The sequence below is a fragment of the Leptonotus elevatus genome, chromosome 8 (genome assembly GCF_054856555.1).
Source record: "Leptonotus elevatus isolate MCC_2025b chromosome 8, RoL_Lele_1.0, whole genome shotgun sequence".
NCBI lineage: Eukaryota > Metazoa > Chordata > Actinopteri > Syngnathiformes > Syngnathidae > Leptonotus > Leptonotus elevatus.
In genome coordinates this window covers 2752880-2780277 of record NC_141246.1, presented here as the reverse complement: position 1 = coordinate 2780277, position 27398 = coordinate 2752880, and the positions used below count along the sequence as shown (strand labels likewise).

The 27398-nt window shown below is 38.9% G+C and overlaps 1 protein-coding gene across 4 annotated transcripts in view; it reads right to left on the bottom strand.

Moving 5' to 3' along the window:
• Positions 1 to 188: 188 nt before the first annotated feature.
• The window catches only part of LOC147169218 (complement C3-like), a 27476-nt gene continuing 266 nt past the window's right edge, over positions 189 to 27398 (bottom strand). Inside the window, exons 2-44 of one of the 4 annotated variants that reach the window (XM_086083701.1) lie at positions 26557 to 26571; positions 26471 to 26488; positions 25740 to 25766; positions 25262 to 25336; positions 24163 to 24352; positions 23772 to 23937; positions 23397 to 23467; positions 23222 to 23313; positions 22231 to 22313; positions 22057 to 22144; positions 20853 to 20955; positions 20651 to 20765; positions 19911 to 20026; positions 19697 to 19837; positions 18521 to 18736; positions 17324 to 17515; positions 16577 to 16732; positions 14869 to 14998; positions 14731 to 14799; positions 12442 to 12690; positions 10979 to 11246; positions 10646 to 10731; positions 9491 to 9921; positions 8418 to 8478; positions 7898 to 7981; positions 7618 to 7821; positions 7462 to 7537; positions 6803 to 6965; positions 6610 to 6717; positions 6299 to 6458; positions 5245 to 5405; positions 4954 to 5109; positions 3564 to 3623; positions 3410 to 3500; positions 3112 to 3163; positions 2753 to 2840; positions 2537 to 2626; positions 2352 to 2457; positions 2020 to 2109; positions 1858 to 1941; positions 897 to 977; positions 667 to 814; positions 189 to 462 (exon numbers count right to left, since the gene is read on the bottom strand). In XM_086083701.1, coding sequence (XP_085939827.1) covers positions 321 to 462; positions 667 to 814; positions 897 to 977; positions 1858 to 1941; positions 2020 to 2109; positions 2352 to 2457; positions 2537 to 2626; positions 2753 to 2840; positions 3112 to 3163; positions 3410 to 3500; positions 3564 to 3623; positions 4954 to 5109; positions 5245 to 5405; positions 6299 to 6458; positions 6610 to 6717; positions 6803 to 6965; positions 7462 to 7537; positions 7618 to 7821; positions 7898 to 7981; positions 8418 to 8478; positions 9491 to 9921; positions 10646 to 10731; positions 10979 to 11246; positions 12442 to 12690; positions 14731 to 14799; positions 14869 to 14998; positions 16577 to 16732; positions 17324 to 17515; positions 18521 to 18736; positions 19697 to 19837; positions 19911 to 20026; positions 20651 to 20765; positions 20853 to 20955; positions 22057 to 22144; positions 22231 to 22313; positions 23222 to 23313; positions 23397 to 23467; positions 23772 to 23937; positions 24163 to 24352; positions 25262 to 25336; positions 25740 to 25766; positions 26471 to 26488; positions 26557 to 26571 — 5302 coding nt within the window. In that variant the 3' untranslated portion in view covers positions 189 to 320. Of the gene's footprint in view, positions 463 to 666; positions 815 to 896; positions 978 to 1857; positions 1942 to 2019; positions 2110 to 2351; positions 2458 to 2536; positions 2627 to 2752; positions 2841 to 3111; positions 3164 to 3409; positions 3501 to 3563; positions 3624 to 4953; positions 5110 to 5244; positions 5406 to 6298; positions 6459 to 6609; positions 6718 to 6802; positions 6966 to 7461; positions 7538 to 7617; positions 7822 to 7897; positions 7982 to 8417; positions 8479 to 9490; positions 9922 to 10645; positions 10732 to 10978; positions 11247 to 12441; positions 12691 to 14730; positions 14800 to 14868; positions 14999 to 16576; positions 16733 to 17323; positions 17516 to 18520; positions 18737 to 19696; positions 19838 to 19910; positions 20027 to 20650; positions 20766 to 20852; positions 20956 to 22056; positions 22145 to 22230; positions 22314 to 23221; positions 23314 to 23396; positions 23468 to 23771; positions 23938 to 24162; positions 24353 to 25261; positions 25337 to 25739; positions 25767 to 26470; positions 26572 to 27398 lie in introns of all 4 variants that reach the window. The other 3 variants (XM_086083702.1, XM_086083699.1, XM_086083700.1) reach the window with 3 other exon arrangements.

The window sequence follows — 27398 nt, the reverse complement described above, 5'->3', positions numbered from 1 at the left end:
AAAAAAGACAATGAAGTGATGAAAAATGTCAGAAAAAGCCTACGAGAACATCTGAACTTTACCAGATTCCATTTGATCATGAGTTCACCAGTTTGTAACCATTAGGGGTGTGTAGACTTTTCAGATCCACTGTACATGTGTATATGTAATAACGTTTCTTTAATATGATTATATGATGACCATGCCAGTATTCTTGGAGGCTTTTATTGAAAAGGATGTGCATAAATCATCACACCCTACTTCCTTTTTTAAACACTCGCGCTTCTAAACAAGAAATGAAACATTCTCGTTGGCGTCATTCATAGAGAAGAGAAAACGCCTCACAAGCGGCAGGCGTTGAGCGACAGTTCTGTGGCGGCGGCGTCCAGCTTGGCGCATTTTTCCCGCAGGATCCCGCCGGCGCAGTCGTCGGGCGACGGCCAGCGTTCCACCCATGTGCCCGTCCCCAACGTGTACATGACCCTGACGACAACACATCACAACAGACACTTACGTTCTCCTTCTCTAATGGAGATCGTCAGGTGGTAATGCGACTAAGTGATGTCTGCCATCTAGTGGTGAATGTTGTTATTGCAACTTCAAACTGATCAGGTTTTTTTTTAAATAATGTTGCCCATCCCTTATTTCAGCCAGTGTAGGTGGATTTGTGAACGTCAAAGCGCATACCTGTTATTGTCCGTGTCCACGTTCCACTGGTCGTCCTTGGGTCCGATGATGAGGTATTGGGAGCCCACCTTCAAGTCCAGCCCCTCTCTGCAGCCCCCGTGGGACACGAACATCCTGGTCTGACCGACTTGCACTCCTGCCTCCACGCCTGTTAGGATTGTTTCACACCTTTCTTAAATGGGGGTTCTCCTAAATAGCCCCCCCCTAACCCCCAAAAAAGAAGCACTTACCCAATTTGATGACTCGTGTGATCTCCATCTCGTACTTGTCGTAGTAACTCTGTTGGATGCTCAAAACTTTCACCTGGAAAACTAAATTAAAAAAAAAAGAGGGGGGAAAATAGCATAAAACAAGAATGTTCGAAATAGGGGTTAAGATTTAGAGGTGGAGCTTGGATTTTTGTTTTAGGGTAATTTTTCAAAGTTTAAGACTTTTCTGCCTTTCTGTGAAATTCCTGACATTTTTGTAAATTTGATAGACATACAGTATAATAGTCATTTTCTGCCCCTCCTTTCTTTTTCGACATTTTATGGCTATTTTTCTGTCGTTTTTGCTATCGATTTTCTGAAATTTTTGGCAATTTTGTGGACATTTTATGGTACTTTTCAGGATTTCTTCTTTTGTTTGAATGTTTTTTTTTTCTATTTTATTTTTTTAATACTGTACATGTTCTGTTTTTTGTTTTGGGCAATTCCAAAGATATTTTATGTTAATTTTCTGCCCTTCTTTTGTTTCAGACATGAATTCCTTTTTGAACATTTCTTTTCTGCCATTTTTATTCAATTCTCATTTTTGGCAATTTCATTGACATTTTAGGGTAATTTTTTAAAACAATTTTTTGATCTACCTTTCTCTTTTTCTGACAAAATTTGGACTGACATTTTTTAAATATTATTCATTTTTATCCAAATCATTAATTTATTTAAATGATATTTTCTCTGAAAAAAAATATATATATATGTAGAAAAAAGAAAAAAAATCTATAGATATTGCTACAAGTTTTTTTGGTGAGATCCATAGGACAGGGACCAAAGAGCGACATGTAGCTCCAGAGCCGCCGGTTGCAGAACCCTGGGTTAGAGGTTGGTTTTGGGTTTAAGGGGTTAGGGTTAGGTAAGGTTGCCTTCTATAGAACGACGACACCAGGGTGAACAAGGTGGGAAAGTGTTTTTTTTGGGGTGTAAAAAGTACCGTGGTGCAGAGAGTTGCAGGCAAAGGTCTCTCTCTCCTTGGCACCGAAGCTCTCACTGTCAGCTTTGGGGATGCAGCAGTCGCCTGTGGACGTGAGTCGACAGAAGGGTTAGCCTACGATTAGCGTGTCCATTTATGTTGGTTGGTTTGTTTTGCGTTTACCCTGCGTGCAGCGGCAGACGTTTTCCTTGCAGATGTGCGTAAGATCCCCCTGCTCCTGAGGCGGCGTGTAGGTCTTACTGCAGCGGTGGTCTAATGACAACAAAATATTTCAATTTTTGTTATCGTCAAATCAACGTACAGGAAAAAAAAAATAACTAGCATTATGCTAACATCAAATGCAAATCGCCATTGACATGCTAAAGAGATTATAGTGCTGTAGTATTTTTTTCTCAGTATTTTATGGCTAGGTTGAGAAGCACTGCTGTACCTAATAAAGTGACTAATGAGTGCATCTGCAGTACAACGTAGACGTAGAAGAGAAGGAGCAGTACCAGTGTTGTAGTACTCGTACACGGTGACCGAGGAGGGCTGCAGGAGGCCAACTTTGAAGTTTTGCTGGAGTCGGAAGATCAGGATATCAGGTTCCTTGTGGGACACCTGAGCAAGAGAGGAACGAACGAACCAGCTGAGTCAGCAGAACCGGGTCAGAGTGCCCGGTTGCGGTTCTGGCAATTACCTTGAACAAGTGGATGATGAGGGAGCCCCTGTCGCTGAGGTTGTCCACCATCTTGAAGTTGTTGATGTAGCGGTCCACCGAATTGGACAGCTGAACACGCAATGTAACATTATTATCAACAATAAAAAATAATATTTGTGTGAACCCTCAGGGACACAAATGGGCAGTATAGATAGACCCATGAGGGATAATGAAATTACAAAATAATATATGTACCAGCTCCAGGTCCGAGTTTTCGGGGGTAAAACCCGTCGGCAGGCTGATGTCCAGCACCGCCATCCTAACGTCGCTCGGTCCTAACGCCCTGCAAATACATTTCATCATGTAGTGGCATTTATTGAGTCAGGAGTTCATTTAGCACACAATTAATTGGGTTACCTATTAGGAGTAATATAAAAATACCATGCATGGATGGATGAATGGATGAATGGATGAATGGATGAATGGATAGATACGTATTTAGTATGTCAGTGTTGTTAGCATGGTTGCTTCCCTGATTAGCTTGGATTTGAAGCTGCTGGCACCTTCCAACCAATCAGGAGAGACTCTGTGGCTAGGGTGGGCGGGGCTCTCACCTGACTTTGATGGTCATCAGGTAGGACTTCTCCACATCTGCGGTAGGCTTTTCTGTAGCGGTTAAAAAAAAAAAAAACTATTAATGTTGTTTGGGTGGACCACAACTTTTGCCCAGCAACATGTGATATGAGCAGCAAAAAGAAAACGAGTGATTCTGTTGTGTCCATTTAAAAAAAAAAATACAAGTGACTAAAAAATAACAACCACACACGTAAAAATAATGAAAATAAAAAAGATTGTGCTGCGCTGTGATTGGTCAGAGTGCCTTCAGGAATGCGGTTTAGCCGGACGACTCACCGCTGGATTCCTCAATGTCAACGCTGACCTCAAAGTGTTGGCAGGGTGTCATTTCGTCCACCTCATGCAGCTGGTTGTAATATGTCACCACCTGGAGTCACAACACACAAGTCAGTTGACTCTTTGGCGGCGGCCATTTTGCCGACCGTCTTACCTCCAATATTCCCTGACCGCTGCCTGTGGCCTCCACGGTCAAGTCCAAATCAGCTGGAAGCTGCACAGAAGAAGACAGAACAAAGAAAGCATGGTGGTTGAATAACACTAGAAGCTAAGATTGAAGCTAACATTGGTACTCAATAGTTCTGTTAGCGGTACAGCTAACTTCAGAAGCTAACATGGAAAGCCCATGTCGAAAGCTAACTTCGGAATCTGATGTGACATTGGAAGTCATCTCCGGAAGCTAACATTGTAAGCTAACTTAAGAATCTTACGTTGGAATGGTAACATTGAAGGCAACAATAGAAGCTAACGTTGATCTTCCTTAACTTTAACATTAGAGGTAATGGTAGGAGCTAAAATCCGAATCTGACATTGGAAGGTACCACTGAAAGCAACATAAGAAAAACAAAAGGAGCTAATATGTCATAAGCGAATGTTGACCTTTCTTTGCTTTAAGGCTTTTAAGGGCTATTGAAAGTAACATTAAAAGCTAATGCCGGAACTTTTTTTGAGAGCTAACATTAGCAGTAACGTTGGATGCTAATATTGCAAGCTACTATTTTAAATTAACATTAACTCATTCACTGCCATTGACGGCTAAAGATGTCAAAAATTATTTTCAATTTCAATTCGTTTGGCATTTTTTCCCACTTTTGTTAACAAGAGTATGAAAACCTAGAAAAAAATATTGTACACTTAGAACAGATACATAAAATTTGTGATTAATTGTTAGTTAACTAGTGGAATCATGCGATAAATTACGAAAAAAAATTACACCCCTAATTTTTAAGAATCTTTTTTTGGGGGGGGGGGAGATTATTAAAAATTAGGGGCGCCAGCCGATTAAATTTTTTAATCATAATTAATCGCATGACTTCACTAGTTAACTCTTGATTAATCACAAATTTTATATCTGTTCTAAATGTACAATAAAAAAATGTCTAGGTTTTCATACTCTTGTTAACAAAAGTGGGGAAACATTTTAAACTAATAGAATTTTTGACGTCTATAGCCGTCAATGGCAGTGAATGAGTTAAAGGTAACTTTGGAGGCTAACAACAGAATCCAATGTTAGAAAGTAACATTGGCGGCATTGGCAACACTGTGAGCTAATGTTGATGCTAAGATTGAACGCTTACATTGGATGCTAAATAGAGGTATTGTTATAAGCGACAACTGGAAGAAATGTTGGAAGCTCACATTATAAGCTAAGAGTTATCGTTAGAGTTAATGTTAGAAGCTAACTTTGGAGTCTACCTAAAAGGTGACATGGAAAGCAATAATGAATGCTGCCGTTGAAAGCTAATGTTGGAAGCTAATCCTCGTTTGTTTCACAGTTTTGTCCCGTCCTGCCGTGTGTGTGTGTGTGTGTGTGTGTTTCTCACCCGGGACGAGTGGGCGGCGTATGAGGTCCTGGCATTGAAGTGGTATCGGATGTCACGTCGGCCCGTGAGCTTGACGTCCACGTTCAGTGAGAGCTCGCTGGCGGCCCGAGACTTCATCAGGTACTCGGACAGAGCCTGCAGCACCACCATGGTGGACTGACACCACCATCAAAAGAACAACAACAACGTCAAAGAGAAGAAAAAAGTCGAATGCAGAAATTCCGTAGAGAATAAATAGACAAGCAAGCGTTCACACTGGCATACACACCTATGTGAAAAAGTAAGCAGTACCTGAGTAGAACCGTAGCCTCCGCCTATCCTGCGCTGGCTGTTGATCCACTGGAAAGCCTTCCCAGCCTCCTGCATGCGATTCATCTTGACTAGGGTCAGCAAGGCGTACCCGGTCGCCTCCAGCGAGAACAGATGGTTGTGAACGTCTGGCCAGTGGCTGCCTGCAGTGGGCCAAATTAGGACATCATTTTTAATCACCTGTCACCAGCATTTGGAACCCTAACCCTGGCTTGACACCACAATTTAACCCTATCTACGAACACTACTGTGAAAAACTTGAAACACTTACATTATCTTGAAGCCCTAACCCTGGCTTCTAACCGGAATTTGAAAACCCAAGCCCTGAATTAAAACACTCATTTGAAGCCCTACTTTGAAACCCTCGCAGGCTTGAAACCTTACTTTAAAATCCCAATCCTGACAAGAAATCTCAAATTTAAAACCCTAGCCCTTGTTTGAAACCCTGACCCTTACTTGAAACCACTGTATTTTCAAACCCAAACCCTGGCTACAAATCCTAACTTGAACCATTCCCCTGGCTTGAAACCCTAATTTCAAACCCTAACCCTAGTTTGAACCACTACTGCAGGATTGAGACCCTACTTTGAAACGCTAATGCAGGCTCGAATCTCTACATTTAAACCGTAATCCAATTTGAAACCCCAACTCCCTGTCTTGAAACCATAACCCTGGCTTGAAAGCCATGCTTGAAACCCTAATCCTGGGCCTAACCCTAATTTGAGTCTGGAATTTAAACTTGCTTGTCCTCACCACAAAAAGCACAACTACAACTGATACTTTTTTTAAATTAATTTTTTTATAAATTGTTGTGACTTTCAGCTTTTCTCATTTTGATTTGTTTGGCATAGTTTTTACGTCGGATGCCCTTCCTGACACAACCCGCCCATTTAAAAAAAAAAAAAACGGGGTTAAGACCAGCTGCAGCATCTGGTAAAAATCTTCTAGCCTAATGCTAACATATGATACAAAACGCCATAGAAAGCCTAATAGAGATTAGCATTAATGTTACCGGACTTATAAATAAATGACGTACCATCGGGGGATGCTGCGAGGAGCTGTCGGGTGGGGTCGTAGGCGGCGGGGCCTTTTCCGGTCAAAGCGAGCGCGTAGGAGGCGATGGCCACCGTGTACGGCCTCCTGCCCGACGTTTCCAGCGCCTTTCTCAGGAACTCCAACGTGCTATCGATAGCCTCCTGTAGGGGGCACGCACAAGCTCAGCACTTCCCAACTGATATTGAGTCAAGGCTATTCACAAGTTAGCGACATTGGACTTTGGTGTGAATTTTCAGACTGGAATTAAAACACATTTAATAGTTCTGCCCGTCACTGGTGCAAATGACTCACCTCCAGGTTTTCCTGGCTGCACTGTATTCCCGCCTGCTTGGCCTCTGCCAGGGCGATGAGGACGAACGCCGTCAGCGTGATCTCGGGGTCGTCGCCGTGCATTCCGCCCTAGACGCACAAACGATAACGTGATAGACCCCAACCCTGGCTCACATTGCCACATTACACCATTGGTTTTAAATGCACATCTTACAGTCATGGTGGTACTGTAGACGGGGTTGTCCTCCACAAAGCGTCCTTCGGGGAGTTTGCGCTTGTTGCGCACCAGGAAGTGGAGCGGGTCGCACACTTGCTGCGTGTCGACGCCGATGAGCGTGCGAGCCATGGAGAACACCTTCACCACGTACGCCGTGATCCTGAGTGCCAGACAAACATGCGCTTATTAGGATTAGGACTCGGATTCTTATGAATGGATGTGTGGCTGCTACGTATGGAGGACCAAAACTGCCTAAATTAAAAATAAATAAATGACTAAATAAAAAAAATGCATAAAAGTGAAAATAAAAACGGATACAAAAAATTGAATTAAAAAATTAAATACAACAATTAAATATAAATGGAAATAAAAACAAGAATATATATATATATATATATATATATATATAAATAAATATGTAAATAGAATTAAATATCAATCAATAAATAAAAACGCTCTGCTCTCACATTCAAATGAGGGGGCGGTCCTAAGCATTTTTTTTTTATCTCATTTTTTATTTTTGGATTTATTTTTACTTTTATATGTGTATAATATGTGTGTGTGTATGTGTGTAAGTATATATACGTTTTTATTTATTTATTCAGTTATTTATTTAGTTTTAATTTTGGCAGTTTTGGTCCTCCATAGCCATGTACCAGGTGCTTGCGCCCTCCCTCCTGTAGGGGGGGTAAGAACCGTCACTCTTCTTATAGACCAGCTGGTTTTCATAGCCTGAAAACAACATAAGAAGAAAAAAAGCCATCACGTCGCAACATAATTTTGAAATGCTGATAGTGTTTATCCATCCTGACCTCTCCTGATGTATTTCAGTGCGTCGGCCTTGCGCTCCACCCCCACCGCCTCCCAGTCGTCAGTCCTCTCCAGGTAGATGGTGGCGATGAGCGGCAGGGTGATGGTGGCCAAGTTCTGCTCCACGCAGCCGCCGGGCATGCGGAGGAGAGACGCCAGCGAGTCGTCACTGATGGAGTTGTCGATGCTGTCGGCCAACACGTTCCCTGGGCGGGGTTAGCGGGAGGAGGGAGGGGTTAGGAAGCGTCACCTCTGCACCTTTCAGTCTGTCTGGTGACTGACCTCGGACGTTGATGAATGTTTCTGGCATCGAGTTTGGCACCACGCCCTCCAGTTCCACCTTGGCCACCCGGACGCTCTGCTTACCTGCGCGGAAGCAAAAGTTCATCATCAGTATCACATATCAAAACAGTTTTTCAATGTACTCTGTTAATTTTTAACAGTATTTAGAAACTGTTGTAGAGTTGTACAATTAACAAATAAAACATTTAGAGTATTTTAGAGATATTGCAGATATCATTATATATATAAGATGAATAGCTTAGGACCTAATATGGATCCTTGAGGAACCCCACAATGGACATTGTTAAATTGCAATATTGATATTGGTCATCAAAGTTATTTTCCTTTTGAGTGCCAATGTTACTAAGTGAAAGTAGCTTTGAGTCCAAATGTCAGCTTTCTTGTGTGTTTTCGGCAATGGCGTCTTGAGATTTACCCTTTACAGACATGTCTATCAAAATTTCATTTTACTAATTTGGCATATTTAAAAAAATAATGAGACTGAAGCAAACGTCCACACCTCCTTCAGCTGCTGGGTTCAAGACGGCGCTCCAAAATTTGGTCTTTTGTACCCCATCCATCTGTTTGGGTGCAAATTAAGAACCTTTAGTACAATTGTAACACAACAGAAAGAGAATGTAATGAATTGGAATGGAGGTGCTGTGTAATTCATTGAATTGTTCAAACAATGAATAAGAATCTTTCTTTTTTTTTTTAAGAATCATCAAACGTGTCTGTGAATTTGCGAAAAAGCCATTTCATTGGGAATTTAAAACAGACAATTTTTGAACTATCACGTGATAGCCTGAGGGTTCTGAAAGAAGTGAATTTTTTGGTGTAAATCTAAATGTCTTGAATGCGTTGAAATTTTTTGAAAGATGGTAAGAGATCGACATTAATTTTCAGAATTTTGAAATGTAAAATTTGAAATTCTCGGGCAACGCTGAATGTGAAAAATAAGATGTATTTTTTTGTAAAATTTCTCCATGAATGTGGGTGCATTTTGAAATGGAACATTTGGAATACTTTATAATTAAAAAAAATAATTTTCAACATGTCCTGAACATAATTTTTGTAATGGTTTGATTTGGTTGATTTCCGGGTAAATTTTGGCCTGCTGAAAAAATAGTTTGCAAGATGTTCGGAATGAACTAAATGAACATTTTCAATTGGTAATGTTTGCGGAATGCAAGTGGATAAGGTTTATGTCTCCATGAATGTGGGTACATTTTGAAAAGGAAAAGGTGGAATTACAGGGATGCTGGTGGTCATTTGGATTGTGACAAGAATGGCCTCAACATTTTGAATTGAAGATGAGGTCAACTGTATCCATGAATTTGGTAATTTTGTTGTGGAAAATGTCTAATAGTGAAAAATCGGAGAAATTTCTACCAAAAATACTTTTCAATAAGTGTATGCCCTCAACGAGTGGAACAATTTGAATTTGTAATGGTTTGAGTAAGTTGGAATGATTTAAAATTGAAAAAGCATTCACTTAAATCGTTTCTGACGAACGTGGAATTGTGGGACAGTATGGAAATTATTATTATTATTATTGTTAATCTACGGCTGCCGCCGTTGAGGCCCACTCACCACCACCCGCAGGAGCTTGAGTACGCGGTCTCCACCCGCCAAGTCTCGGGCCACCACCATCACCTCGATGGGGAGCTGCCCCACCGCCAGGGGCATGATGGTGTAGCGCACCGCCTTCGACGTGGCTGCCGGCAGCGTGACTTCCTGGGTGTGGCGGTCACGGAAGGCCACGCTGCACATGTTTTCTGTCTTCATCAGCACCACGCGAACCTTTGGACAGCCATTCAAAAGGCGCTTCCTTCTATTATCTATACACGAGAGTCTCGATGTGAAATGACAAGTGTGACTTACGTGCAGCTCGTCATCACCGTAGTTGTGGATGACGGCTTTAATCTCCACCTGCTCGTTCCTGGCCACCGAGTACGGAAGCTTCAAGTCCACGAAGAAGCGCTTCCACGCCTTGATGTTGTATGGCTCGGCCACGCAGAAACCTGACAGGATGAAACCATAATCAAAGTTACTGTCATTGCATCATCGAAATGCCACCAGATGAAAAAAGTGTCATAAAATGTATTTAATTGCCTTTAAAAAAACATAAGATAATTACAAATGGCATACAAAAAGTCACTAAATGAATATCTTAAAATGTCTTTAAATTAAAAAATTATTAAACATGAATCATTTCATTTGACCCTAAATAAGAAAAAGCAATAAAATAAAATAACAATCATTGAATTAATTCATATTTTATTTCCCCCTGAATGTGTGTTTAGGGTACTCTCTTTTTTTTTGTTAATGGTTATGTAATTTTTCTCCCTACTGTTTTGACCTGTAAAGTACCTGCTAATGTTTTAGAAATGCTCTACAAATGATATTATATTTCATCACATTCACTAAATAATTCCAATCAAATATATTCAAATGGAAACATTTCATTAAATAAGTAACAAATGTCATTGTATTAATACAAATGTCGGTAAATAGGCATACAATAATTCAGATAAGTATTTAAAAATGGCAAGAAATCCAAAATGTCACTCAAAAATGCTGAAAATACTACTAAATGAATGCAGATATATAATACAGAATACAGAAATAATTCTAATGCCATTAAAATATCCAAAATTCAGAAAATAACAGCAAATGCCATGAAAAAATTCAAATAAACGATATGTAGAAGTGTACTGCAGGTGTTCGTAGTGTCAAAGTATTTACCGGTGTTTGTCGAGGAGCTGACGGCGAGGACGCCCCACTCGGTGATGCTGTCGGGCAGAGGCTGGCTCAAATCCGTGGACGCCAGCCTGACGCCAATCAACACACAATGACATCATGTCATTCCAAAGAATATAATCATATTTTAGACACTTCCTTCCTTGTCATATTTGTTTCTACTTAACCAGATACTTTCGCAACATATGTTCTTGCTTTTATGTATTTTTTTTGCCTTGACTTATCCTGTTACTTTGTCTACATCTGCTTGTATTTGTGCCTTCATTTGTCTTGGTACTTTTGACTACATTTACTTGTGTGTTTTTTCCCTTCCCTCACCCGTCTCTGTCAGCCTCATCGGGGAGCTTGACGTCGGTCCACAGCCACGACTCAAAGAACCGAAAACGCAAGTACACGTCCCTCTCTTCCAGGTACTCGTCTTCTTCCTCCTCGTAGTCGTCCACTTGTTCGTTTTTGGCAGGGAGATCTTGTCCCTGCACAGCTATCTCCTTTAGCAACATGTCTTCCCTGGCGTAAACCCTGGGAAAGTCCAAGACCTTGTGGGCGTTGCTGTAGGCGATAAAGTCAACCCTGCTTTCTTCCCAATCTGGAGGAGTAAGAAAGAAATGCTGTGACCAAGTAAGAAGGAAGGAAAGAATGAAGGCAAGAATGAAGGAAGGAGAGAAGGAAGGAACGATTGAAGGAAGGAAGAAAGGGAGGAAAGAAAGTAGAGAGGAACGAAAGAAGAAGGCAAAGTGGGGAGGAAAGGAAGGAAGGAAGGAAGGAAGGAAAGAAGAAAATAATAAAGGAAGGAAATAATGAAGGAAGGATGGTATGAAGAAAAGAAGGAAGTACATTAAGTCTGAAAGGAAGAAAGTCAGCTTGTAAGAAAGGAAGAGAGAAAAGAAGGGAGGAGGGAAGGAACAATTGAAGAAAGGAAGGAAAGAAGGTAGAGAGGAAGGAAAGAAAGAAGCAAAGTGGGGAGTGAAAGAAGGAATGAAGGAAAGTAGGAAATAATGAAGGAAGGAAGGAAGGAAGTACATTGAGTGTGAAAGGAAGAAAGTAAGAAACCAAATAAGGAGGGAGGGAGGGAAGAATGGTTGAAGGAAGGAAGAAAAGGATGGAAAGGAGGAAAGAAGGTAGAGCGGAAGAAAAGAAGGAAGCAAAGTGGGGAGGGAAGGAAGGAAAAGAAGGAAACAATGAAGGAAGGAGGGAGGGAGGGAAGGAAAGAAGGAAGGAAAAATGAAGGAAAGAAGTACCTGAAAGCAAGAAAGTCAGCTTGTAAGAGACAAAGAAAGGAAAGAAGGAGGGAAGGGAGGAAAGAAGGTAGAGAGGAAGGAAAGAAGGAAGCAAAGTGGGGAGGGAAGGAAGGAAAAGAAGGAAACAATGAAGGAAGGAGGGAGGGAGGGAAGGAAAGAAGGAAGGAAAAATGAAGGAAAGAAGTACCTGAAAGCAAGAAAGTCAGCTTGTAAGAGACAAAGAAAGGAAAGAAGGAGGGAAGGGAGGAAAGAAGGTAGAGAGGAAGGAAAGAAGAAAGCAAAGTGGGTAAGGAAGAGAGGGAGGAAAGAAGAAAATAATGAAGGAATGAAGTAAGGAAGTACTCTAAGTAAGTACAGTAAGTAAGCTAGTAAGTAAGATGTTAAGTATAAAGAAAAATAGGAATTCCATTTCCATAGCACTCCTCAAAGAGATGCCTCACAAAGTTCAAAGAGCTAATCCTAAAAAAAAAAAAAAAAAGTCCACCTGCCCGCTTGCAATGTCAGATGACATGAAAAACGTGCGCGTGTAGAAATAAGACTTACTAAACATTTCTCTGCCAAGGTGCATCAGTGCGGGGGCGGGTTGGACGGTGGTGGCGGGCGGCCGGGTGGCGGGCATCTCCGCGTCCAGCACTTGGTCTCGGTAGGTGGCGCAGCAGTAGCGGAAGGCCCGGATGCACTCCCAGCCTTCGGCGATGTAGAGGGAGCGCCGCGTGCACGAGTACGGCATGCGCACGGCCCGAAGACCGTCGTTGCAACAGCGGTGCGCCAGCTTCTCCTTGTAGTGATTCTCTGACACGCAAAATATTAATAACACACATTAAGGGAGCAACGGGGCGCAATATTTACAGGAAAAAAGAAGTCGTAATACTGCGAAGAAAAAAAGTTGCAATGTCTTACAAATCACGTTGTAATATTAAGAGAATTCAATGTTGATATTGACATTAAATAAAAGTCCTAATATTAAGAGAATAATCTTGTTTTATTAACCCCTTCCACCCAGAGATTATTGCAGTAGGCATGACGTATTTGCGTGTCTAAACCAATAAAAGCCATAATTTGGATGATGTCAACACTTCTGGTTCATGATTGGATCTTAACCAACCAATCACATTCGCAAGTTGATTTGCATGATGTACGTGTTAAAAATGCTTTGTAAGTTTACAACACGTTACAGCCAGATTGTCCTGCCGTCCACTATAACAACTAAAACTTAGATAACCCCAAAAATTTCTGGTGGGGGGTGTCTGGTCGGTGCTGGATTTCACCTTCCTTGGTTTTCTTCGGTCCCCTCGGGTCTCCTGGTGTTCGGTTTAGGTGAACGGTATGAGATTTTTTCTAATAGGTTTTCTGGTGAGCTAACAAATACACGCACGCACGCACGCACGCACGCACATACACATACTCACCCACACACACACACACACAAAAAAAAAAAATATATATATCTATATATATATATATAAAAAAAAAAAAAAAAAAAGAGCAATGATGATGACATTTCCGAATGAACAATACTGAGCTCTTAAAAAAAATAAAAAATAAAAAATAAAAAAATAAAGATAACCCCAAAAATAAAAATAAATCCATGTTGTTCTTATGTGGGAAAAAAAAAAGTCCAAATCTGCACCCAAAAAAAAAAAAAAAGAAGAAGACATTTTGCCCAGCAGAAAAAATGCTGCTCTGAAGGGACTACGGAAAAAGTATTATGATATGATGATGATCTTTGATTCAAGTAGCCGTCGCAAGGCGTTTCACGTGTCGATCGAAACTCGTGACGTCGCAAAATGGGTCGTACTCCGCAGTGGAGACACTGCCACAAGCGGGGCGGCTGAGAGGACGGTTCCTCTGAAAGTCCCTACCCTCCTCCTCCCCGTACCCGAACGTCCTGCGGCGGAAACGCGTCTATTATCTTAGGTGGAGAAAATACAAAAACTTAATTTGTTAAATATGACAAAAATTTACTTAAATATTACAAGAAGAAAATTGCAATGTTAAAAGAAAAAATACATAAATTATGAGAATGATGTCATAAAAGAACAAAGTTGCAATATTATGACAAAAAAGTGACAAATTATTGTTTGTGGAAAAGTCACAACTTGATGAGAAAAAAAACATATGAATAATTTTATAAGAAAAACTGTAATATCACCTAATAAAGCGGTTAACTAATTTGCTCCCAAAAACGTACTAAATACATTCTATTTTAAATGTTTTAAGTGTCCCAAAGACATATTTATAATTTGTTTGTTTTGTTTTTTATGCTAGAGCATGCAGAAGGCTTTGATGCAGCCTCTCAACTGCAAAGAATGGTTGAAAATGGTAGTTATTACAAAAACGGCCAGCAGGTGGCAACAGAACAAAAGAGGTCAACCAGGGCCATGTTGAAAAAAAAGCAAATTTAATACTCGCAGTTCTAAATAGATTTGTGATGATAAAACTTAGCTATACTCTAATGCTAATTGCTGCAAAACAGATACAAATATACTTTTTCTTCTTGATGAAAGAAGAGACTTTAATCTTACTTTTGGTAGGTTCCATATTTTTAAAGCAATAGAACACAATATTCTGTGATCCTTGCAAAATCAGTCAAAATCTAGTAAAAACAGCCGGGAGTGCTTCAGTGAAAATGGCTGCAAGTGAATGAATTAAGATAAAAAAAATGCTAAATTATAATTAAAAAGTTGAAAATGTAAGTGTGTATGTGTGTGGGGGGGGGGGGGGGGGGGTGTAACAATATTCCATGAATAAAGTCAGAATAGCATTTAAAAAAAACAATGCAGAGATGCCACGCCAGAAACTACCACTGATACAAAAAAAAAAAAAACTCACCCAGCTGAGCTTTCCTTTGTAAGAGTTCAGCAGAGCGCTTCCTTCTGTTGCTGACTGGACAATGCAAGGCTGAAGAGAGGCCAGGTCATTATTTTCATGAATGTTATTATGATTATTATGATTTATATTAGCACAAACCTTCCCTTTTGTCGGTTCTGAATCCGGTGCTGGACGCGTAGAGCAGGCCGGCGTCCTGAAAGAGCCTCTTGGCGTTGAGGCCTCCCCCGCGGCTGCAGCCCAGATCACCTTGCTCCACCGTCTCCCAAATCTGAGGGTGCGAATACTGGATATCAATACGCAAAAAGTTGAATGGGAGCGATGGCAAATGGTCATTTTATGAGGGGAACACAGTTTGAAAACTTTGTAAACACATTAACTACTGCTGCAGTGCTGCGAACAAAAAAAAACAACTCTAATTTATAAGAAAAAGTTGGAATATTTAGGAGAAAAAGTCATCTTTTGTGGATAAAGTTGGATTTTCTTTTTTTAAACAATACTAAGAGAATTACATGGTGATACTGTATCGTGAAAAAAATTGTCGCACTGCAAGTAAAAATGTGAAATACAAGAAGGGGAAAGGACGAATGAAAAATATTGCGCGATAAAAGTTGTAATTTTTATGAGAATAAAATTGCATTAGTCCACTAAAAAATTTGATATTTTACAAGCAGAAAAGTAATAATATAACAAGAAAAAAAGTTGCAACATTATGGGGTAAAAACAACAACTTTCCCACAAATTATTACTGATTGCAACTTTATCTTAGTTCACGTATAATTACAAAACTTCATATGCAACGGCACGGTGGATGACTGGTTAGCACATCCGCCTCCCAGTGCTGAGGACGTGAGATTGAGTTCGGGCTTCGGAGTTTGCATGTTCTCCCCGTACCTGTGTGGGTTTTTTCTCCGGGTACTCGGGTTTCCTCCCACATTCCAAAGACATGCATGTCAGGCTAATTGAACCCTCCAAGTTGTCCCTAGGTGTGATTGTGAGTGTGGATGGTTGTTTATCTCTGTGTGCCCTGCGATTGGCTGGCAACCAATTCAGGGTGTACCCCGCCTCCAGAACCGACCCTTGTGAGGAGTAAGCGGTTAAAAAAAAATGGATGGAAGAATGGAACTTCACTTGACATTATTCACATATTTTCCAACTTTTTTTGTTGCTAATGAAGACTTTATTTTCATAGTTTTTCTCATAATCTGCAATTTAATTCTTGTAATATAATAATTCCACAACTTTTGTTTCTCATATTACATTTGTTTTATTGTGATATTTTTTTCCTCTCACAATATTGCAATTTATCTTTCATCATATAATGGGCTTTATTTCCATAACAAAAAATTATTTTAATTGACAACTTTATTTTTGCAATATTTTTCTTATTACTTTTGATTCCCATCGCAACTTTTTCTCACATATTGTAATTCTTGTGATATTATTACCTGTTCTCTCACAATACTGATACAGTGCTCAGCATATATGACTACACCCCCTTCGAAAAATGTAAAGATTTGATTCAATATCTCAATGAACAGAAGAACAATTTCCAAAATGTTGACAAAATGTTTTCTGTAGAATATGCCCTTAACTCACAATATGAAAGTAAGATTGTAATAGATAACAAAAACGTCAGTTTAATCAAATTAACTAATGCAAAAAATGTATGCATCTTACAACAAAATATGGCCAGTTTATCCTTGCAAAATAGCACAAAAAAAACCGCACACACAAATTCTTCTAATCTTGCAATTTCAGTTCTGGACTGAAGATCCATTTCTGGGCTGACTATGACCTGAAAGACGGACAATCTTCATGCACATAAATCCATAAATGTGTATCTGACCTTGCTCTGGGTGAGTCTGTCTTTCTTGAGGAGAAAGACGGAGTTGTCCACGGCCACCAGGCTGACGCTGGCCCCCGGGTCACCTCGGACTCGGAAGTGGAAGTTCTTGCCCGGCGTGTAGTCTCGCTGCACGCCGTCGACTGGGCCCACGCTCAGCTGACAACACACAAAAGCACACACTCACATTATGCACATACTAACTTGGTACAGTATGAAAAGTCAGAATATTACCAGAATACAACAACAAAACAAAAAAACATTTTAATTTTATGAGGAAAAAAATTTCATAGTATGACAAGAATAAATGTAAAGATATTACGAGATAAAATTTGAAATTTATGAGAACATAGTTATAACATTATCAGAATAAATTAATAAAAGTGATCCTAAATATAGAAGGACAAAGTTGCAACATTGTTATCAACAAAATATGCACAATAATGAGGGGGGGAAAAAAAATCACATTACAATAATAAAGTCATATCACATGAAGAAATTTGCATTAGAATAAAAAAAATACATATATTAAGTCAATATTTTGATAGAAAATACAGATATTATTACAATTACAAGAATACTAAGTTGTAAATTATGAGGGTAAAAAAAAAAACATAATACAAGGGAAAATTCATGATCTACAAGAAGACATTTGCAATAATACAGAAAAACGTAATAATATTACACAAATAAAAATCACAATATTAATACAGTAAACTTCCAATAAAAAAAAAAAGTCAGCTGACTTACATCTCCGACACAGGAAGAGGTCACATCCACCCAGATGGAATCGGCCACCACTTCCTGTGAGGGGAGGCTGTAGAAAGCCACGAAACGGAAGGAGGGCATCAAGTCGCCGGTCACCGGCAGTGCCACGTTGGTCACCAGCTGATTGCTCACGTCCAGTCGCCGAGCTTCTACCAACCGGCCTTTGTTCACCACCTGGACGGCCGCACGACAGACAGGAAAAGTTCAAAAACAAAAGATGAGGCAGAATATCTACTAGATAAATATATGCAAAATTTGGGAATAAAGTTATCATTTTACAGTCAAAATATTCCACGAACATTGTTATAATGTTCGGAGGAAAAAAAAGTCTTAATATCACATAAACGTTGTAATACTGTATGACAAAAATAACGTCGCAAGCAGTGTTACACAAAACGTGTTAATATTACTTAAAGTTATAATAATTGCATTGCAATTTTATGCAAAAATACTCATATTACTTGAATAAAGTTGTCATTAAATGACTTTTTTTTTTAAAATACTGAATAAAAAAGGCATTAAAAACATACTGTAATATTACAGGAACATATACAGAAATCATAAAAGTTATATTGAAAATAAAGCTAAAATAACTTAAAAATGTGTTGAGAAAAAAAGTCAAACTATTTCAAGGTTATGTAAATTCAGTCCATTTACCATTATATTAGGAGAAAAGTCATAGTTTTGCGAGAATAAAGTTAAAGTATTCCGAGAAAAAAGGCATAACTTAAAGACAGCATTATGAAAAAAGTTGTAATTTTATGAGAATAAAGTTGTAAGATTGTGTAAATAAATTTGCAATATTATGTGAAAAAGTGAAAATATTAAAAGAAAATAAAGTTGAAATATAATGAGAATAAAAATGATTAATTATAATTAGTATTAATTATAAACATATTTATTGTCAAGTGAATAAAAGCTATGCTATTGCCAGAATAAAATTGTAATATAACAGAAAGATTTTAAAAAAAAATAAGGAAAAGTTGAAGTGTTTTATAATTATATCATAGAAGAGATTAAAGTCATAATATTAAAACGATAAATCTGTGACATTACAAAAATAAAGCGGAATATTACAAAAATTCAGTTGTAATATTCATGAAAATAAAGATTATAATAAGAATAAAATCTTAATAGTTACAATGTTATTGTGTTTTTTGTGTGTGTTTTTTTCCTGACCAGGTAGGTGACATGTTTGATGTGTTGCCTGGTGTTCTGGTCTGCAGTATCGATGGTGAGTTTGAGGGCCAGCGTGTCTCCCAGAGACGCCGTGTTGGTACTGGTGGAGATGTAGAGGTAGTTGGGACTTTGACTGGAGAAACTCATGTACGGGATCAGGACCATTTGGTTTTTGGCCTGCTGTTCTGGTCTCAGGCCGGCCTGCTGGGTCTCGGCCTGAAGGCACAAACACAACAACTTCTCTTGGTCTTCACTTCTTGAAAGAACAGGTGAAGCAATGGTAGTCATTACAAACGGCCAACAGGTGGCAGCAGAGTAGAAGAGAACAACCAGGGCCATGTTGAAAACAAGCTGATTTACCCACAGTTCAAAGCAGATTTTTGAATAATGATGAAACTTAGCTATATTCTAATGTTAATTGCTGCAAAACGAAAAACAGATAGTACTTTCCTAAAGAAAGAAGTGACTCTAATCTTTCTTTTTGGAAGTTCCATGTTTTTATAGCCATAGAACACAATATTCGGTGGGCTTTGCAAAATCTGTCAAAATCCAGTAAAAGAGCCGGGAGCGAGCGAAGGGGATTGCTTCAGTCAAAATGGCTGCGAGTGAATGAGTTAACCTCCCTAAAGTTCTTGACTTGGTCACAACATCCTAAAAATCTGGATATTGAATAGATCTTGATCTCAACTTCCTCAAAACCCTGGTCTTGACTAGGTCTGCGTGTCTGTCAACTTCATCAGCGTCTTAATCACGATTTGGTTTTGGTCTCAATTGCTTAAAGTCTCGGTCATGACCTGCTGTTGGCCTCAACTAATTAACTCATTCACTCGCAGCCATTTTTACTGAAGCAACCCCCTTCGCTCCCAGCTGGTTTAATGGATTTTGACTGATTTTGCAAGGCCCACAGTATATTGTGTTCTATTGCTATAAAAACATGGAACCTACCAAAAGAAAGAAAGTTTCTTCTTTCATCAGAAAAAAAAAGTATATTTCTATGTGTTTCCGTTTTGCAGCAATTAGCATTAGAATATAGCTTATATATATATATATAATATAAAAACATATAAATACGTTTTTGGAACACTGGTAATATTTAAAATAGAACGTATTTATACGCTTTTGGGAGCAAACGAGTTCAAGTCTGTCATAAAGTTCTGGTGTTGGTGTTATTCTTACGATGAGGACTTGGCTCTGAACTTTGGGCATGTTGGCCGTGAGCCTGGCTGTACCCGAGCTGATCATCACGGGATCCTGGAGGAGGTTCACCTTCACTGGGACGTTATGGGCCGGGGAACCATCTTGGTGGCTCACTTGGATCTGAAAACACACGGGAGCACATTTTCTTGCAAATCTGAAGGTACTCGACCGATGAACATGATGACAAACTTACATTAAAGTCAAAGGGAAGTCCCGGTTTGAAGTACTTGACTGTGTCTTTAAAGGACAGGACGTAGGGAGAGTCCACAATCTTGATCCCCGTCTTCTCGGCTTCCACCAGGTCACTGCCTTCACAAGCACAAAAATACAAGTTGACTTGACAAGACCAAAAAAGTCAACTTGGTCTCATCATAGTCTTGTTCTTGACCTGGTCTCAACTTTTCTCAAGTATTCAATGTTGTGGTCTTGATTTACTTGTGCCCTTGGCCTAGTCTTAATTTCTCTCAATCTTGATCTTAATTTGGACTCAACCCCTTCCTCTAAGAAGTGGTCTGAACCTCAGTCTCAACTTCTCAAATTCTCTACAAGTGATGCTCTTGACCTAATGTCAACTGTTGAAAGTTCTGGTCTTGACCTGATCTCAACTCTTCCCTCAAAGAAGACTGAGACCTGGTCTAAAATTTCAATCTCTTGATATTCACTTGGTCTCGACGACTCAAAGTCTTGGTCTCGACCTGACCTGGTCTTCATACCTCAAAATCTTGGTTTTGACTTGGCCTCAAATTTTCAAATCTTGCTCGTGACCTGATCTGAATTGTTCAAATTCATTCTTTAGACTTGATTTAAAAAAAAAAAAAAAAAACGCTTTAACATCTTGGTCTTGACTCTCAACTGTCAAAATCTTGGCTTTGACTTGATCTTGGTTGATGTGGTCTTGATTTCAAGACTTTCTAAAACTATTGATGTCCTTACCTGTCTTGGTGAGGACAGAAGCTTTGACGTAGATTGAGTTCCCCACCAAAGTCCTGACATTGGGGTATGCAGCCTTCAGCTCGTCCACACTGAGTTTGGCAACTCCACCCTCCAGCTTTAATCATCACAATCAAAACGAAGAACTTGAAGATCCGCCTTTTGCTCCCTCTGGGTGGACTTGTCTAGTACTCGAGCGACTCACATTTAATACCTGCTTCACTGAAGGCAACCTTCTCATCTCCTTGTTGATGTTGACCCCAAACGACACATAGGCTGTCCCCTCAACCGGCTCCCCATACAAGTACCTGAAACCCAGCACCGTCATATTTTAACGTGGAAATCAACTGTAAACATTTCTTGACAACAATATGTTAAATGTGACCTCACTAGTCTAAACATGACCTTCTGATAATATTACATTTGTGGAATTATGAGTTATGGAGCAAAATCCAGCTGTTTTTATTCATCTCAGGGGGCGGCCATTTTGCCACTTGCTGTCGACTGTAGATGACATCACAGATGCTCAGGGCTCAAGCAACGACCAATCACAGCTCACCTGTTTTCTGCAGCTGAACTGTGATTGTTTTTTTTTGTTTTTTTTAATTTTGTTTTTTTTACCTGAGCAACTGTGACACTCGACAGCAAGTGGCAAAATGGCCGCCTTCTGATAATAATAAAAATGGCTGGATTTTGCTGCTTAACTTATGTTCCATTACCGCAATATAACCAAAATACCGTATTTAGGGAAGTGGGGCTGCAGAGAACATATTATTGTCAAGATTTTTTTTTAGGGTTGACTTGCTTTACAATACAATGTTCCCTCACTTTTCGCGGGTGATATGTTCCACACCCACCCATAATAGGTGAAGTTCTGCAAACTAGAAGTCGTTAAAACAATTATAAGGTTACATTTTTTTATTTATCATGAAAAAAAGGTTTACTAATTGTTTGTATGGATAATTACAGATTTTAGTTTTGTTTAAAGGAAAAGTATTATCGCTTATGTACTTCCTGTTTGCGAGTGAAACAACATGTCCGCCTTCACCGAGCAGTATTGAAAAGCAACCCACTGCCGTCCACGTTGAATTATCAAGCAGGAATGCCGTAAGTTTTGTTTTATTATGCTTTATGCATGTGAGTGTGAATATTAATGCTTATTTTCGCTGAAATTACACATCATTGGATGCACTTTCGTATGCAATGGCGCTACAGTGTATGTAGCGATTGACTTATTATGTTTTGACCGAAATAGAAATCCGCGACAGAGTGAATCCACAATAAGTCAATCGCAAAGTAGCGAGGGACCACTACATTGTTAAAATCTCCTAAAAGACAATCATTTCACAATTCCACGACAAACTCATACTTCCGGGCCATATAGGACAAAGTTGCATTTGTGTGTGTACCTGGCCAAGATCTCCACCTCCAGTTCGTTGTCATCGAGGCTCAGGAAGGACTTCTTAGGCGTCAAGGTCACGTTGAAGGCAGGGAGCACTGGCAAGGTAAACAAAAGTCGAAAATCAGTGACGTTGTTCCAAAAAGTCGCGCTCAAATGAAAACATTGGCGGACTGAACCGTACCGTATTTCTTCACTTCAAAGTGTGAGGTGAAGGTGTTCTGCTTCCAGTGGTCAAACTTGGCAATCACCTTCCACATGCCTTCACTGGTTCAAGTCATACAAACACATTTCAAATCATTATTTGCTCTTCAGTTGTTTAACGTTGCACTCTGAAGTTTTTGTCAAGTCCTTAACTCATAAACTCCCAGCCGTTTTCACTGAAGCAACCCCCTTCGCTCCCTTCCTCGGCTGTTTTACTGGATTTGGACTGATTTTGCAAGACCCACAGAATATTGTGCTCTATTGCTATAAAAACATGGAACCTACCAAAAGAAAGATTAGAGTCTCTTCTTTTATCAGGATTTTTTATTTTTTAATATTTGTATCTGTTTCCATTTTGCAGCAATTAGCATTAGAATATAGCTAAGCTTCATCATTATTCACAAACCTGGGGAAAAGAGCTTGTTGCAACATGGCCCTGGCTGATCTCTTATACTCTGCTGACACCTGCTGGCCGTTTTTAGTAACAACTACAATTGCTTTAAACGACCTCTTCAGGTCAGCTCTAGCATAAAAGAAAAACATTAAAAATGTATAAATACTTTTTGGGGACCACGGCAAGATTTAAAATAGAACGTTTTTATACGGTTTTGGAAGCAAATGAGTTAAATCTAAACTACTCAAAGTTTTAGCCTCGACTCCTCACAGTCTTAACCTGATCGCAAATGTTTTGGTCTCACCTGTGATTCAACGCCAAAACGTTTTGGTTTTATCTTAAATTCAAGTTATGATCTTCTTGACTTGGTCTTAAGTCCTTCAAGTGTTGGTCTCGACTTGGTCTTTTTAACCCCTCAAAGTTTTGAAGTCTTTCAAAATCTTTGTATTGACCTGATCTTAACTCCGCAATGTTTTGGTTTCAACTCCTCAGTCTTGGTCCTGACCTGATCCCAAATTACTTTTTAAAGATTTTGACCTGGTCTTGAAGCAATTTCGGATGACATCAAACTACTTACTTGGCCATTTCCGTGAGGTAAAAAGAGTCTGAAAAGACGCCGGAAGAAGCTTTAGTCCTCAAGACCTGCTTGACCACCACTCCTTCGGGATTCTGTCACAGACAACCATACATATTAATACAATTCTGTGGGGGGGAAAAAAATAACTTAACCAATGATAATCGATTTTGCTGACCTGTATGTCTACCGTTAGAGAGCTGTCCATAGCCTTGAAGGACAGCGACGACGCAAAAGCCCGTAAGCGCACTGAGGAAGGGGGAAAAAAAAACCCAACAACTTTAAATCCATTTCGTTAGGTGTGGTTTTGCAAAGTGGTGGGAACACATCCAGAACGTTTCTGGTAAATTTCCATGCAGCGATAAATTTGGAAGCTCGTTACCGTACTATTATATATTTTTTTTTTGATCATTATCAAATATACTTGCACATCTGGTTGTTTTAGTCTGGATTACCCAAATATTATATCACCTTCCCTAACAATTCAAAAGTTTTCCCATTAAGATTCTCCTTAGATTCCAATAGTTTCAATGTATTTTAGTAAAGGTGTCACCCTCATCTCCGGGGTTGTAGATGGGCTTGTCTGTCTGGATGAAGATGTGTCCAGAGTGGAAGGACACCATGATGGTCCTCTCCTCTTCATGGTAGTCACCAAATGTCACTTTCAGTATCGCATACTTGTTCTTTGTCTCTTCGCGATTCAACGGATCAGAGGGAATCTGACGGCAAACAAGATCATCTTACAAGTTTGGACATTTGGCCAAGACTTTTTGAGGGTAAACAACTGATATCCCAGCCATGTTTGATACATTTGGAGGAACCTTTGATTCGGGACAGCCTTGGCTCGGCATTATCACATCATCAACCTTGAAATGCATATTTTTGAAGCCGCATCTGTAGAATGCCTTGAATTTGTGACAACCAAAATGCGAGCATGCCTTCACCTGGACAGACTTGAGAGCATGAAAGTTGTTGGCCTGATCCAGCGTGAGCGTGTCCGTGAAGAGCATGATGTTCTTGGTGACGTCGGTCACCATGATGGTCACGTCGATGGGGCTGGCGATGGCTTCCGCCTGCAGGTAGATGTTTTCCGGGTTGTCGGTCCTCAGCAGGTCCGGAGCCACCAGGGTGAACCTGAAGTTCAAGTTCAATGATGTGATAAATTGGAGCATTGTAATATTTATTGGGACAATTAGTTGATTATTGTTTGTTAAAAAGAAGTAAAAATAAAAAAAACATTTTTTTTATCTCAATACATAAGTGGCAAGTTGTAGTGTAAATTATGCAATAGAGAATAAACTATTTTGTATAATAGCATTTTTTAATTTCACTAAATAAAGCATTTATTTTATTTTTTTCAAAAAAAATTTGAACACGAAAACACTAAGAAAAATAACTGCATATTAATTTGACAAATTTTGTTCTCTTAATTTTATTAAACATTTGGCTAATTGATTTACTGTAAATATAAAAAGGGAAATAAACCATTTATGTTTAAAACTAACATTTAAAATTTTGATTTTATTAAAAAATATTACCATCTACAGTAAAAAAAATAAGTGAAATCAAAACTTATTCAACTTATTTTTAAAAAATGTTTACTTTATCATGAATAATAAAATAAAAAATAAATCTACCTTGTTTACATTAATTTGATTAAATAATCTTCTAATTTATTTATTGTAAATAATAAAAGAATTAGAAAATAAACAATTTTACACAATGTTCATTTTTATCTATTAAATAATGTATTCATTTATTTATTGTAAAATGTAAAGTAAATTAAAAAATACACACACTATTAACTAATTGTTTAATTAATTATAATAATATTTAAAAAGGACTAATTGCTTTTCATTTAGAAATTACCTGTCCCATGTGTCAATTTTGAAATACCAAGTTTGCCCACCTGATGTTGTGGGGCGCGAACTACTCGTAACTACTGCCACTGGTCCCACCACCACATTCACATCTGGCTTTGTTTTTAAGGATGTGTTCAAGGACAGAAATGTTTTGATCAGAGAGTAGTGCGGGACAAAATACCTTGGAACTTCTACTGGTACTGGTACTGGTACTGGTACTGGTACTGGTACTGGTATTGGTGCTGGTGCTGGAATGCTGAAAAGAAAGCTGCATTGTCAGCAATAACAAATGGCAAAACAAAACACTCAAACTTCTAAATACATATATTTTATGTATTGACGTTATGTCCTCCACCTTCAAATTAAGTTTCTCTTAAGGTGGTTGAATAGCTCCCGATGCTTCGTCTCTTGACTTTGATGATGTTACACAAGCAGTGCCTTCAACTGCATTTGCAGGTGTGGCTCTAATTAACTCAAACGTTGCTGGTAAACCGATCTGACACTTAACAAAGACATGACATCATCATCATCTGTAAGCTCACTATACTCATATTAAAGTGTCTACACACAAAAAAAAAACATACTCTCATTATTGTGTCATTTAGCAAACAGAAATAATTGACAGACCCGTGTATAGAAACTTCTGGTTTCAACTGTACCTTGGAGCATCGTGTGACTTGCGCAACCTGAAAGGAAAGTTAAATTGTTAGCATTGCTAAAAGAAAAACTCAATTTGAAGCCCACTAAGGACAATTGATTTCGGACAATGTATAGGCTGCACATGAAGGAAGCCATCGATTTGTCAGTTCCTCCCCCCCCCCCCCCCCACCATTTTTATGACATTGCAGATATAGAATGTGGCCTACAAAGGACGCACTTGAAGGAGTCTTCTGTTTGATACAACCTTCACACTATGTGGTGACATCATGACCATTGGAATCCAGCAGCCTCTTCAGGCCACATTTGAAGGAAATCTTCCATTTAGGACAGCCTTCACACTGCATTACAACATCGTGGACCTTCAAATGTGTGAAGGCTACGTTCGAAGAAACAGTTGATATATACTGGCCTTCGTGTGTTATGACGACATCAACAGGCCTTCAAGTGGCCTTTGAAGGACACATTGCATCAATTGGGACAAGTGAACCAGCCTTCACACTGCATTACAACATCGTGGACCTTCAAATCAATGTGGCCTCTGAAGGCTACTTTCGAAGAAACCTTTGATATTTCCTGGCTTGTTTTGTGTCACGATGACATCACAGGCCTTCAAATGTGGCCTTTGAAGGACACGTTCCATCAATTGAGTTGAGTTTTTTTATTTTGTTGTTGAGGGCCAATTATTACATAATAATTTGGTTTAAATGGATGAAGGGCTGCGGTTACTTACCCGATCTTTTTTAGCAATCTGCAAGGGAAACTCACAATTAATAAAATGTGCCATCGGCGCAACCTACTTACACCATCAAAACCTACCTTTTGAGTTTTTTTCTGCAAAGAGCACAAAAGCGGATTTAGTAGGTAAGCGTTCATGTAAAGTGTTCACCAGTGGCAGGCGGTGCATTTGGTACTTGGGCCGCGACTTTCACATCGATTAGAGAAACATACGTACATACAATGATTTCTCTCATGACAACAAAGTTACACATTCAAATAAAATTCATTATGTTTAACAGAGATTACAACTGGTTAATATCGCTAACAAAAATTTTTTTTAAATAGTAAAACAATTTTGCATTTATGTTTAAAAAAAAGGGTTGTTGTTGTTATTGTAAATAATAAAAAATTTAATCTATTTTTCATACAGTCCATGTCTATATTTAACTTTTTATTTTTTAAATTGATTAATTGTAACTAAAATTAAAAAAAATTATGCACAAATTTATATACAAATTTACAAACAGTTAAATAAAAAAATAAAACATAACTTGTTAAGTTTGACATTTTTACACACGTTTTGTAAAAAAACAACAAACAAAAAAACTCAAATTAGTCATTTGACATACAGTACAAATTTAAAAAACACATTTCATCATGTAATTGGTTCATTTAATTCATTATAAAAAAAATAGAATAGTTTTCTATTGTTAACATACAGTTCCACATATTTTACACACAGTCGAAGTTTTTCCTACCTCACCCATGACCTTAAATACCTTAATGACATTAAAAATCTAATGTAGTTTTTGAGCATATACCCCCCCCCCCCCCCCGGATTAAAAACATTTTTAAAAAGTCAGACAAATGTTGATGTTACATGCCTTTGGAATCACTAAGCACTACTAATTCTGAAGACCCTGCGCAGATGAACCAACCTG